This window comes from Perna viridis, chromosome 4 (assembly GCF_037379345.1).
Source record: "Perna viridis isolate PV_CMFRI_1.1 ecotype Kerala chromosome 4, ASM3737934v1, whole genome shotgun sequence".
Lineage (NCBI taxonomy): Eukaryota > Metazoa > Mollusca > Bivalvia > Mytilida > Mytilidae > Perna > Perna viridis.
Window position 1 is genome coordinate 51,797,254 of NC_142448.1, and position 13,803 is coordinate 51,811,056.

The 13,803-nt window shown below is 35.1% G+C and overlaps 1 protein-coding gene and 1 long non-coding RNA gene across 4 annotated transcripts; one reads left to right on the forward strand and one right to left on the reverse strand.

Annotated features, from left to right (window-relative positions):
* Positions 1 to 843: 843 nt before the first annotated feature.
* LOC148620471 (uncharacterized) lies at positions 844 to 5,887 on the reverse strand. 2 transcript variants are annotated; one of them, XM_088581366.1, is made up of 3 exons: positions 5,775 to 5,887; positions 3,296 to 3,902; positions 844 to 2,280 (listed from the first exon to the last, which is right to left on the reverse strand). In XM_088581366.1, the coding sequence occupies exons 2-3, from the start codon at positions 3,817 to 3,819 to the stop codon at positions 2,169 to 2,171; spliced, it is 636 nt and encodes a 211-aa protein (XP_088437492.1). In that variant the 5' UTR covers positions 3,820 to 3,902; positions 5,775 to 5,887; the 3' UTR covers positions 844 to 2,168. The 2 variants fall into 2 exon arrangements, with proteins under 2 accessions (XP_088437492.1, XP_088437490.1); XM_088581364.1 differs by lacking the exon at positions 5,775 to 5,887 and adding an exon at positions 5,173 to 5,702.
* Positions 5,888 to 9,830: 3,943 nt separating this feature from the next.
* Positions 9,831 to 13,357, forward strand: LOC148620472 (uncharacterized). Of its 2 annotated transcripts, none has more exons than XR_015921814.1 (4): positions 9,831 to 10,074; positions 12,104 to 12,335; positions 12,586 to 12,654; positions 13,117 to 13,357. It is a non-coding gene; the product is annotated as an uncharacterized LOC148620472 (long non-coding RNA). The 2 variants fall into 2 exon arrangements; XR_015921815.1 differs by having other exon boundaries at positions 12,586 to 12,637; positions 12,744 to 13,357.
* Positions 13,358 to 13,803: the final 446 nt, after the last annotated feature.

Sequence of the window (13,803 nt, forward strand, 5' to 3'; positions counted from 1 at the left end):
GTTTCAATTTTACGTGTACAGCATATCGAAATAGGTGTCCATGTAAAGATCACGCAGAGAGTAGCACATGACAAATTTTGTTTTTGAAACATTTTCATCTATGCATCCTTTCTCAACTCAAAGATGAATGTTGGTTTTTGATTAACTGCAAAGGATAAGAGAGATAAATTGAAATTCATTAAGAAAGAGGAGATAACTCTTTCATTTTGTGCAAAATTTGGTTGCTTTTTAAGGAAAATTAAAATCATTTTCTGAACCATCCATTTGAAAACTTCTGAAGGAGGTAGACCTGGGTTAAGTGGCATAACTCTTGAAATCAGTGATATGTTTGTATCATATTCAATTTCACCTAAGCCTTTCAAGCTTTCATTTGATACAGAATAAATCAATCCAAGTTACTTTGATGCTTACACAAGATTGATATAGTCTAAATACAAACGTTCCCATGATTTTAAAGAGTTGTGTTTCTTACCTTATGTCTACATCCTTAAACTATTGTTTTATTTTTTCACACACATAATCTGAAATGCAACATGATATAGCCTGAATTGCAGAGGCGTTTCAAATCCCGAAAAAATATAACGCAAAATGTCTGGTGACAGAAATGATAATGTTATATAAAAATAATTATAATAACATTTGATTTTTTAAATGCAAATTTTATATAATAACAGTAAAAAAACTTATGAAAACCCCTCGACGTAAGAGATCGGGGACAAAGAAAAAAGGGCCATGAAAAGCACATAGACCTAACAACATGTTTCTGTAATATACGAAAGCGAGCATATTGAAAGAGTAATGAAGGGAACCAAGGTTATAGCGGTAATCCTACATTTAAAAACACTATTTTCATAATTTATTGAGCACATTTTTTATATAAAATAAATATAAAGTTGAGATCCATCAAGATGAATAACATTAAATAATGTAACGATGTCATTGTGTTCTTTTATAGCGAGTAAAATGGTTAACTTCAGGGAATAGAATTAGTCTTATCTGGATTCAATGACAAATCCATAGGTAATTGACTGGACAGTTGACAAAGTTATCCAACTAAGATTAAAATACATGGGAATGATAGAATCTCAGTTGTTCAGTTAACTAACATTTCATCGGGTAATAGTCATTCAATAATGTGAAGATCAATTCTATTCCATAAAGTTTACATCTCGCTGTGAAAGGTCTGCATCTTTCTCTAGTACCCTCCTCACAATGTAAAGGTTGCTTGTTCCTAATGACGGTACAAAAGGTCAATTAAAGCTTAAAATGTCCCGACTGAAATTTATCATGGTTCTACGAAATAGAAGGGTCGGGGGGGGATTGAAAAATTCTACAGCATCGCTACACATTCCAATTGTGATTCGCATGCACTCAATTGCACGATCGACTCGAGAATATATAACCATGGATATTTAAGACGAGAGGGTTGTCCACGCTGAATAGCCTCCTTCTATGTTCAAATCTTTTTTTTTAATGCAACAAGATGCATGTGTACCAAACATTTAGCATAACTGGTATACAAATAAACACTCTATGATGTTTAATGCAAACAAATTCATGACTATAGACCATTTTGTGCGAACTGTGGGATCGTCGATGAGCATGCGTAAAGAATCCTCAATATACAATTCCGCGAGGAAAATTCTACGGAACCACAAAAGAGTCAATAACTTAAGTCTTAAACCAGCTTTTGTGATTGTGAAAATTTGGTCAAACGACGTTTTTCGTATCGATAAGAAGCAGTCATTTAAGTCCGAGGATATAAACAAGAACATTTCGACGTTTCGTGTGATATGGCAACAGAGACCAGCGATTATACTCATGACTTAGTACTTTTAAAATACTTATGAGTATGCTAAATACTTTCCGTTATCAACTATATGCATTGCTTCCTACACATAAAGCTATATACTTTGAAATAATGGGGAAAAAGTAAATACATCACTTTAGTTATATAAAAAAAACATCTGAACTGTTGCATTAAACGCGCGGTTCGAACATCTCTACTATCAATTGTGCTCCAAAAATAACTTGTTCTACAAAGAATACAGCTTAATTTGAAATGTTTGGTCCGCCAGACCATCAGATTACTTCCTGAAAAACTTAAAGGATGTCCAAAATCGAGTAATTCACTTTTCGTTGTTCAAGATATCCCTCTAAAACAACAGCTAAATGATTGTCATGTGCATTTCTCCTCCAAAGTCGTCATCAGTAAATCGTTGATATGATGCTCGTTGTACTCCTCCGGACGACAGACTCAAACGACCGCACTTCTTTCGTCTGAAAAAGAGCCATGCATATAAAGTCTAGAGAACACTCTATAGTACACGGTGAGGTATTGTTGTGCAAGAAAATATGTTGCTATGTATCTTAGGACGCTTGCCCTACCGGTGCAACTATCCCCATGCTAAAAGATAACATCTTATGAAAACTGAATGAAATAAGCTAATAAAAACTTTTTTCTGTCGACCTACCCTAATTATAACCTTGCTTAAAACATGGTCATGTGAAATTCATTAATGTGCGTTAAAATGTCAAGAGGGGATTACCACATATTAATTACCCGGGGCATTACAAACACGTTAATGCCCGCCTCAGATTCATCAATAAAATATACACGATTTCAGGGCACCACCTGAAAAATTATTTGCACTTGTAAGAAATACTACCCTCAAAATTTATAAAAAGTTTCAGGCAATATCAATGATCCTTGGGCAGTAAATTTATCATGACAATGCCCTTTACATAGGCAACTATTAATACAACACTTGCAAATGAAATTATACTAAGGGCATTATCGTGATAAAGTGACTGCCTACGGAATATTGATATTGCCTGAAACGTTGACAATATCGTGAGCCCCAGGCGTGTGCACTATCAATGTTGAAGATAGTATCACTTACCAGTCAAATGACCATGTTTAGAATAAGAATAGCTCTATGAAATGTGATATTGTATAAGCTTTTAATTTCTCTCTTCACTGTTCTATCTCATCACTTGTTATCCGAGTAAAGAGAGGTGTGTTGCGAGCCCATTGGCACAAAAAAATCCGAACAATAATACAGTGTGCCATGACCTTCCAAGGGCGGATCCAGACTCCTTGAAAACGTTCTAGCACTTCCCTCAGAAAAGGGGAGTACTAGCACATTATTTACCATTTTTGTCAATTTTACAATTTTTCAATGTTGAAAATGACAAGTTTTCCAATAGAAAGGGGTGTCAACCCACTGCACCCCCTCTGGATCCGCCACTGCTTCTGACTCTTACAAGGATCTGTGCTAAACTTATAGCTTACCTTCTGTAGCAGACAACACCTAGAACTGTTATCAAAACCACAAAGAAAACTATTACTATAATAGCAGTGCTACTCTGCTTTTTCTTTGATTTTGTTTGTGGTTTAGAAGTTATAATGTTTTCTGACGTCGTGGATTGATAAACTGCTGACGACGTCGGTTCAAACGACGTCGAGTCGACATTCGAGGTCTGTACAACTTCTGACGAAAATTTCGACATGAATGCAGACTCGGAATACTGACTAGTGTGAATAGATGTTTCAACTGTAAATGTTGATGAAATTGATGTTGATATGGACGGATGAGGTGCGCTCGACTTTTGCGCCGATGAAAAAATAAAACTCGTCATCGAAATTGAATTAGATATAGAATCCAGCATTATGGAAGTAGAAATTGAATTAATATTTGCGGATGTGTTTAATTCTGGCATGTAAGTTGGTGAGGTGACGAACACAGATAAAGGAGTGATCGAGTCTGCTATCGACGATAAAACTGACGAGTCAAGAGAGGAAATGTTTGTCAACATCGATGTCGTTGCTGGATGAATAAAACTAGTAAGAGTTGGTGATGATGCTATAGATGAATTATCTGAGGATACCGAAGTTACTCCTATAAGAAAGAAATTATAAAAAATGTGATAAATATCCATGGAATATACATAATTATAGTTTTGCTCTCTCTCTCTCTCTCGTTTTCATTTTCTGTGTGTGTGAGTGTGTGCGAGTTTTATATGCAATTAAAAGTCTCTGAAAGAATTATGCAATGAGTAAAACATAGTATAAAAAACCAACACTAATCATTTGTGCTACCAGAATCGAGTAAAAAAGACCAGATTTTCAATAATTATTATTTTGATAAATTGAGTTATAATTTCATTGAAATGCGTTGTAAATGGACAATTCAAAGGCAGGCCACTTTGTAAAACATTTCTTTTACATTCTAAAGAAAATTTTCTGAACATATCCAGTGATGCAGAGATCAAATAGTGGTCTTTTCTTATACAAATATCATCCCAGAGTGAAGTTAGATTGTCAGATCGGTGGGTTTTGTCATGTATGTTTCTGATTTTTCTCATTTTGCCTGATTCTTACAAATATCTACACTTAACTTTTAATAGTAAATACTTAAATTTATTCGAGAAAATTGTTAATCAAAACATTTGTTGTGAATGTGAGTAACTGCACAGTAATTCACAAAAGTTGAAGTGAGCAGATGAGCATTGATACATGCCACACCATACTGGAGGATTCAGGAGCTCCTTGGGTTGGGAATCATTTTTGTAGGAAAATATTTGTTAATTCAGTGTAAAATGTGGGCAAAAATGTAAAAATCTGAGCCTATTTTCGCAATGTTTTATAAATTACTAGATCAGAACCCCTCACTTTAAATATTTCCAGTATCCACCACATGCACATGTGCTACTTTTTTTTCGCTAAAACGAAATACTATCACTTAAAAAGAGGTTCATTTTCATTTCAAAATATGTCTCTGTTATTCACAATGTCACGTGTAATTGTGAAATTAGATTCAATCCTTAGGCTAGCTGTTAGAAACTATTATGAATTATAGAAAATACATTTGTTTACTACATGTGATCAATTTAAATTATCGACCTTGTGTATGGGGTTCTTTACAATCGATTAAAATTAGTACAGGTGTATATTCCAATATGCATATTACCAGATGAATCTGGAATTTTTAAAAGGGGTTTTCAATAAAAGGGGGTAAAATTGGTAAATTTCTGCCCCATACGATACATGAAATCAACTACTTCGCACCACATTTGATCCACCAATGATAACTATGTCGTTTTAAAATACAACAAATACATGTACATATATACGTGTTATTTTGAATATTATAAAAAAAATCCACTTACCTATAAAAAGAGCATAAAAAATTCCAACAATTAAAAGTACGTCCAACTCCATGGTTTGCTTTTAATAATAATTTCCTGATCGTTTCCTGTATTACACACACCACGAAATATTTGTTAAAAATACATCTTCCTGTTCAAATAAACCTTTACAAACGCGACACTATCAAAAGGATATTTTTTTTGTAAAAGCTACACGTGTATAATTACACCGTACATGTATGTTGTCTGTATTTAAGTCAATAAGCAAGCTATGCAAGTACATTCACTGCGTAAATTTAAACCAAGAGACATAACTAATGGCAGAATCATGCATGCATCGTTTAGGAAAGTCAAATACACATGCTATTAAAAAAAAAAACAAGATTTATTATACACATCCGTGTTCAATATCCTGTTGAATTGAATTTCATTGCGAAATGTTACACAATTTTGAAAGTTGAATTAATGTGAAAGCTTGTTTCACTTTTACCCCGAGGCTAGACTTAATTCAAGGTGCACATGTCACGTGATAGTTGTAATAAAAAGAAAACATATCATTTTTTGACAAATATAATCGATAAAGGATCTGCATTACAATGGATTACAATCTTGAGTTAAGTTACCTTGTCAAGTGCTATATATAGAGAGTCTAAAGGAATCTGCCAACCAGCAAACTTAATGGGTATCGGATCGTCGAGTCATGACGATGCAGCACAAACAAACAAAAATATATAAGTCTAAAGGATTGTCAACGATACCGATAAAGATGTTAATACACTATAACAAAATATATAATGAGCAAAATTTTCAGTCAACAAATGACCTTCTTCAGTGCTTAAGCAAACTGAAAAATAAATATATAAATGGTGAAAAACGTGACTAAAAGGCCTCATATTTATAAATTCAACGGAATTAAAAGTACAGTAACTGTTGTATAAATACTGCCCGATGCGGTGGCGGATCCAGTGTGTGTGTGTGCAGGGGATTGGTACCACGCTTTTAATTGGAAATTTTGTCATTTTCATGAGTAAAATTAATTAAAAAAGACAAATAATGCCTACCCCCTTTTTTCCGAGGAATACTGGCTGGCACCCCCACCCCCTTTGAATCCACCTTGCGATGGCAATTTTATAATCATTTGTTTATAGAAAATACTATTACAACAAAAAAGTGTTCGAAAACTCGCATTTAAATGTAGGTATCCGATCGTGAATTAGTATATTTATGGGCCATACAGTGGCGGGCATAGACATTTCTATTTTATCAATTAAGATCGAAGATCAGAATTGATATAGCAGTCGCAAGAGCCTTTAGATTTGTAAAACCTGCATCTGCAATTATTTTACACTAACGCAAAAAAATAATCCCATTGGCATATCGGATTAAGGTTCAAATGCAGATAGTTAGGTCTACTTTATAGGTATTTCTAATACATCATATTTAATTCTATGCTATTTACGCCAATAAACAAACACAATGAACGACATTTACTGCGAATTTAATTTGGTTTGTATTAACAACGATTCCATTAAAAATAGTTGACCTCGAACCTCTTATCAGTACCTGATTGTTTCTATGCATTTACCCGAATAAACCAATCGTTCATTATATTATATTGAATATGTCGATATATTCAAGTTGCCTACAAATGGTTTATTCTAATAGACGCATGATAACCAATTCGAAGTTTGGCTAGAAATGAAAACCCTACGAGATTATAAAAAGTAATCGATCATAGCAATGAAAGCGAGGAATACTGAGTACCAATTGGAAGAGCTGTCTTCAGATATTTCATGCAGGGATTGGTGGATCTATTTATTTACAAAAAAGAGGGGGCTGGTGGTTCCGGTGAAGAAACTTATATAAAGAAATAGGTTGCAGACAGGGACTAAACTCCCTGTTTCAGCCTATATTTGCCGCTCATTTTTTGCATAACTTTTAACAAAGGGATAGCATAACCCCCGGAGCCATCCTGAAACCATCCTGATCTATCACACACTGTATCGTGTATTTGTATTGCAGTTACTGCCTTGTGACATCAGAAGCCCGGAGATGAAAAATAAAAATGAAACTTTGCTTATAAACGATGACAAAGAAATAATATTGATAATGCATTTCTCAGGAATTGTGTCAGTCTGTGGTCTGGTGATATTGCTTTTTTTTTGGGTAATTTGGCAATTTGTCTATTTGGCATTGTGTCATAATGATAGAGCTGTAGGTGCCTTCTGCACCAGACATAATTGTTGAAATTTTATTCTAAGACTTTGGCGTTTATGTTAATGTGCGTGTCTTGGAACAAGGTGCCCATGCAGAAACTAAGCGTTTTTACATCACACATGACTTGAGCTATATAGCTTATCAACTGAGAAATGTAGATAGTTATGTATCTAAGGACATGCTTTATTTCAATGACTGTGGCTTAAGTTTGAATGATTTAACAGACAATTTCGAATTGGAGACCCGACTTGAAAATTCAGAAACTGAGAAAGGCCAACTTGTAGTTTGTAGTTCAATTATGCAGTATGTTGGATAGTTTTGTGTTAATTCATCTAGGTGTTCCATTTAAATCAACATCGAACCTGAATATTTCATAAACTCGCGCACTGCATGCTACCAGATATCATGAATTTTATTTTGTGTTCATTCTATGTCCTTCGTAATAAAAATGGTGAATTAAAAAAAATAGATCAAAGAGTTCAATACTGACCATTTACAACAATAACCTGTGTTTTGATACATTTGAATTAAATCCCTATACTTTTCTCTAATGCCTGCTTTTATCCCATTTTTGTAATTTGACAGTCGATTATTTGAGGCGTAAAAATTCAAGCAATCGATATAAATTGATTCAGTACATGAGTACTTTGATTTTCTTCTTCATTGTTGAAAAATTGAAAAAAAATATCACTTTTTTATAGTTACCATAGAATAAAAGAGACAGTTGCATCTAATAAGACAGTAAAAACCGCTACTATGCAAAGATCTTAGTACACGATACAAAGTTGTTAATGTCCGATTTAAAGGGCAAAAGTCTCGATAACTCCTGTTAAATACGTCGAATCAAACGGGCGGCCTAATATGATTAACTACGTACGGTGACTAACAATCCCACAAATTTTGAACAAAATCCGTTGAGCGGTTTCAGAGGAGTTGCACCTACAAACTCAAATGTGACGGATGAACGCACGGGCACCGTTTTTTTTTTAAGTCCCAGTCCGCGTAGCGGAGTGGGGGCAAAAATGTCTCATCATCTGTGTAGAAGTCAATTCTACATCACCTACTCAAACTCAAGATGTTAGGGTAGTATAATTGCACTTTTCAGTCGAAATCTGGTTTCTTTTTTTTTTAAATATCCTTCAGAAGAAGGCGCAAAAAAGTTTTTTAAAAATATAGCACTTCGTGATCGGTGATCAGTTACGGAATGTCTCTCTGATCAGATATAAACTATTTTTCACGGATTCATTTTATTATTTCAGGATCAATCTCCTCCACAGACATATAACGACTTCTTGGTACACATCCCTCCGCTAGTTTATATACTATGCTACACAGAATGTGAACAAATTTCAGAAGGTATGGGCACTACTCATCACAAATCCGCGAAGCTGTTTTCGGTGTACTTTACTAATTTGCATAAAGGGATGAGGTTTATAGCACTGAGTTTGACAGAAGTGTAAAGCTATGAAATAGCATAAATACCTTCTGCGCGGGATATTGTTTCAGGATAAGAAACTATCATATAATCGAACAAATCCAGTCTGCTTTGTACCAGTCCGACTTTTTAAGTCGGGTTTTTATTGTGGTAGCAACAGCCCACATGTAGGCATATGACCCCCACCTAGAAGCATATATATATTGACTCCGATCCAACCAATCGTCACTTTATCATCTATATGCCCCTTGTATGGTAAACACTGTGACGCTGCCAATATTTTAAAGAGCAAGTTTGATGCGACTCGGTCGGTCGCGAAGATTGAACCTACGTTCTCCCGCACTAGCGGCGAGCACGCTACCACCCAGGCAGTCCCCTTATTAGAAAACATGCCAAGTTCTTCGTCACATATAAGAGAAATACTTAACTGAATTATCAAGAAACATGACTATCTTTGTGTTCTGGCCTAAGATGTACTTTTTTATGATCTGCAGTTTGTGTATTGCTCCACGGATTTCCCCTTATATGACACTTCCTTTTTCCTAATTTGTTTAAACATAATATTTAAGTTGTCACTGAATAGCTTAAATATTTGAAAGTAAAAGATACTTTACAGGTGCGGATTCAAAAACTTTGGAAAGGAGAGTTGCCAGCCGAGGTTCATCAGAAAAAAGGGGGTACTAGAACATTATTTGCAATTTTTATCAAGTTCGCACCTGCGGTAGCCGTACATCGGTGGATCCAGAAAGCGTCAGGCGGTGCGTATTTGTTTTGCAAGCATATATTGCCCAAGTACTGCCCAGGACTAATTTATATCTGGAACCCTCTTTACAAAATTTCTGGATCCACACCCGTTGTATTTTAGCCACGGCACATTAACAGTGCACTCAACCACGAGTTTATTCAATCTTTTTGTTGTGTATGTCTGTTTTCCATGTCTGGTCTTTGTCCCTTGGTTCCCTTGATTACTCTTTGAAAAAGATAACACATGCACAACCTTACATTATTACCCCTATAGTAGCCTTTAAACGAGACAACAATACTACACGTGTACATCTTATATCTTTGTGGACTGATCACATCAATATTGTAAAGTTTCTAATCGACTTACTTATAAAATATACTTCGATCAAATACACCAAAACTTTGTAGAATGTATTCATATGAAATGAAATTAAAACGGAAAAATCTTAACGCATGTATTCACTTAGAAAATAAAGGATACTAGGAAAGTAGTTTCGATCTCAGTAACTAACTGTATGGAAATTGGGGTAAGTCTATACTTTATGACATAAAGTTAGTAACGGTTCAGAAATATACGACCGACTGGGGATATGCATGCATTAATGGTGAGGTTATTTTAGAGTTATTTTCTTGGTGAATGTCTGTGATATTAGGATAGATTAATTTGTCTCAGCTTTGGCATTTGATTGGCCCTTTTAAAGAGTAATCAAGGGAACCAAGGTTATAGCGATAATCAAAAGAATGTAATCCAGGGACAAAGACCAGACATGGAAAACAGACATACACAACAAAGAACATAAAGTAACTAAAATCATACATACAAAGTAACAAAAGTAAATGAGCAACTCGGACTCCACTAAAAACTGGGAGCATGGACCAGGTGCACCGGTAGGGTAAGCGTCCTCTGCTTTTCTAGAAACACCCGCCGAGTTGCTCATAAAAAGTCAAGTCCGGGGTAGACAAACGAGGAAAGGAAAACTATGACCCGTTGAATAAATCAGTTTTCATGGTGCTGATGGATACACCATAACGATTCACGAGTTCATGATGACGACCATAAAACTTCTGTAGTGATGACTTCAATCTTGTAGCAACATAACCCTGTTCCAGAAGCCTATTTGTTAGAGTTCTAGCGCGATACAAAAAGTCTGCGTAGTTTCGGCAAGCTCTGGCATAACGTATGAGTTGTGATATGAACACTCCATACGCAGGAGCCGAAGGGATGTTGCCACAGATGAAAGGAAAGTTGATGAAATTTAAGGATTTAAGGATGAAATCCGTGGTGTAGGACTGTGTTGGTTCTCTTATACTCAAGAAATTCTTGTGATGTAGGAATTCATTAGTTCCCAAGGGCATAAAAACTCTGAGACGCGGTATAATTAATTGTTTCTCTTGATCATGAAAAACCAGTACGCTGGAATTGATTGGTCCTCCACGGCATGAAAAAACCCTGACATCGGAATTGGTTGGTTCTGCATAATGTATATGATACCAGACTAGTTACCACCAAAACGTGTTACATTTGCACTCACAGAATCTGTATGGAATGCACTCGAACAGTCCACTGTGTTTGTAAGTGGCAGAAATTACCGAAGTTTATAAGAAAGTTCACATGCCCATGTCTGGAAAAAAAAGATTTGTTTACCCTCTACCGGAAGCGGCTGTGCAATCGGAACTCCTCAGAATTTCCAGTTACACGAAAGAAAAACATCGGCAGCACTAAGGGTGTACTATACAGCACTGTTTCGCACACCGGTCAAATTTTGTAAAATTTAAAATTAAAAGTTGAAATTTGGTGGATATATTGATTAAATGTAGATAAGCATTTATACATAGACAGATGTAATATATGTTATGGTAAACAGGTGTAATTTAAATGAAAAATGGCATCCGGAACGATTCAGTCCCCTGTCGTATTAGGTTCTCTCCTCAGCATCAGATGGCTGATTTTCAAAATACCTTATTTCGCACGAACTTTTGGGACGAAAATTGTGAGAGAATGGATCGAAAAGGGTCTTATTATTTTTACCTTTTTTCCACCTACTCCATGCATACTTTCATCCTGTGGTAGTGTCTAAGTGTCTGATATTTTATAAAACACAGTATTTGGCTGTTAGTTTTGGAAAGGCACCCCTGATTTGTACTAAAACTCAGTAATATTTTTTCAGTATGTTACCATGGCTACTGTATTTTTTAAGAATAATCACTACATTACTTATAATGACTTGAACCTCTACACACAAAGGATTTAGAAAATATGCACTTTTTATGAAAAACAGTAGAAATTTCTGTGTGGACTGCCTCAAAACAGCTGTATTTCAACAAAATGAGACCAAATTTTCAGAAATGACCTGACTGTATTGTACTGCCTAAGCGAAATTTTTAGCACCACCTGGTGGTTAAAACTACTTTGAGTCGCGTATGACTGCAATTCCGGCATTTTTTTTCAAGAAGGTTATTTTTTAGTGCAACGGAAATGGCCGAGTTGTTCCGATTTGGTGGATGTGTTGCTTTTCATCAAACAGAACATTCGGATCATAATTTGGCTTTTTCCAGGGAAAAGAGTGTTTTCTGGGTGTTTAGACAGGGTAAAGAAAAAACAAAAGAATGCAGGCAATAATGAAAGAAATGAAGACCAAAGTAAAGAAAGCACTTCAGAAAATGGAGAACACCACTACAGCCACGGCAGGTGTAGCCTTCGACGTCGTTGAGCCTCATGATGAAATTCCAGCTAGACCACATCGAAGGCTACCATCATTAAAAAGAAAGAATAAAGTCCATCCTTCAGGTTGGTATCTTGAATGTCAAATTACAATGACAGTAGAAATGATCATTAAATATGAAGGAAAGTGTATATATTTCTTTATACAAACGAACTGTCTGTAAATGTGACATTATTTGATGATTATTAGTTATCATGGAAATGTTTTATTGCTATATTTTGTTGAATTTAATAGGAATTTATCAGTGAAAACAGTGATAAAAATTGCCGGTACATGTTTACATTAAATGCAAATTCTTTTAAATTTCCATTCCAGTTGTCTATACAAACGCTGAGAAGATGATGATGGCTGATATCAGACGTGATGAAGCTTTGGCAAACCGGGGTAAGTTTTCATCATTCATTCATTTTTGTGTTACTTAAGTATATAGGATCATCTCTTTCGCTATACCTGTGTAATGATGTTCTTGGACCAGCTGCAGCCTTCCTCGTCGTTCACTGAAGATCCATGGGTGGCCCTTAGCTAAAACTTTCACTCCGATGGTGTTGTAGTCTCTTTGACATTTTTACCATACCTATTCTTGTTGCATAGAAGTGTTTTGTATATATCTAAAAAAAAATCATGAAAAAGGGGTTTGTATTTGCATGGAAACGATTATTCCAATACAAATGAGTTTAACTGCTACGCTTAATTCATATTTGAATATAACGGTTTTATTATGAAATAAAATATCACCATTATTAATTCAACTGAAAGCCAAATAGTGGAGGAAATAGATCATGAATCCTAAACGTTTGTGATTTCAGGAAAATTGCACTTTACACCTTTCAATGTTTTCATTTTTAGGAAAACTTGGACGTTAATATGCAGCAAGAAGACAGGCAGTGCTTCAAAGACGAGATGAAAACCTTATCCTTAAAAATGAAGTCGCCAACGAATAAATCAGAAGTGAATTCAGGCGCTTGAACCAAATATCACAAAACTGAAAAATGAATATCATACCAATTTTGTTTATTTGTTTTGTGTTTATTTTGTTGGTGTCATAATCTTGTAAAGAAAACATTAAAAATAAAGATTACAACGATAATTGTGTTGTAGTTATATGCACGGTTAATCATTAAATACCATTCTGTGTAAGAATAAGGCAATGGATGGCGCATCATTTTTCTCATATACTGGTCTTTTTTTGCCTCAAATTTAGTCAATACATCTAGTTGACAACCGAAAAGCATGGTGATTTTCAATGTATGATTTACAATTAATATACCGGTCGAGATATATGGTCCTATCACTTTGAAAATATGGAATACACGAATATTTCATATATGGTACAAAAAAGTTACCATTGATTGATCGAACAACCCCGAACAGACGCAAAATTATGTTTTGAAAACTGCTTCACTACAGGATTTCCGAAAAGAGAGACGCTGATTGACCTAAGAGAAGTGTTTTCCAGAAATGTTTGAGCATAATGGTGCTGAATCCTTACCCCGTTTTTAAAATACAACGAACAAAAATCTCTACATAAAACAC

What these genes read in the sequence shown, in the direction of transcription:
- LOC148620471 (XM_088581364.1), bottom strand. Translation starts at nt 5,224, where the DNA reads ATGGAGTTGGACGTACTTTTAATTGTTGGAATTTTTTATGCTCTTTTT. An exon ending in TTTTTATGCTCTTTTTATAG is followed by an intron (nt 3,903 to 5,172) that starts GTAAGTGGATTT and finishes TCTTTCTTATAG; the next exon opens with GAGTAACTTCGGTATCCTCA. An exon ending in GGTGTTGTCTGCTACAGAAG is followed by an intron (nt 2,281 to 3,295) that starts GTAAGCTATAAG and finishes GCTCTTTTTCAG; the next exon opens with ACGAAAGAAGTGCGGTCGTT.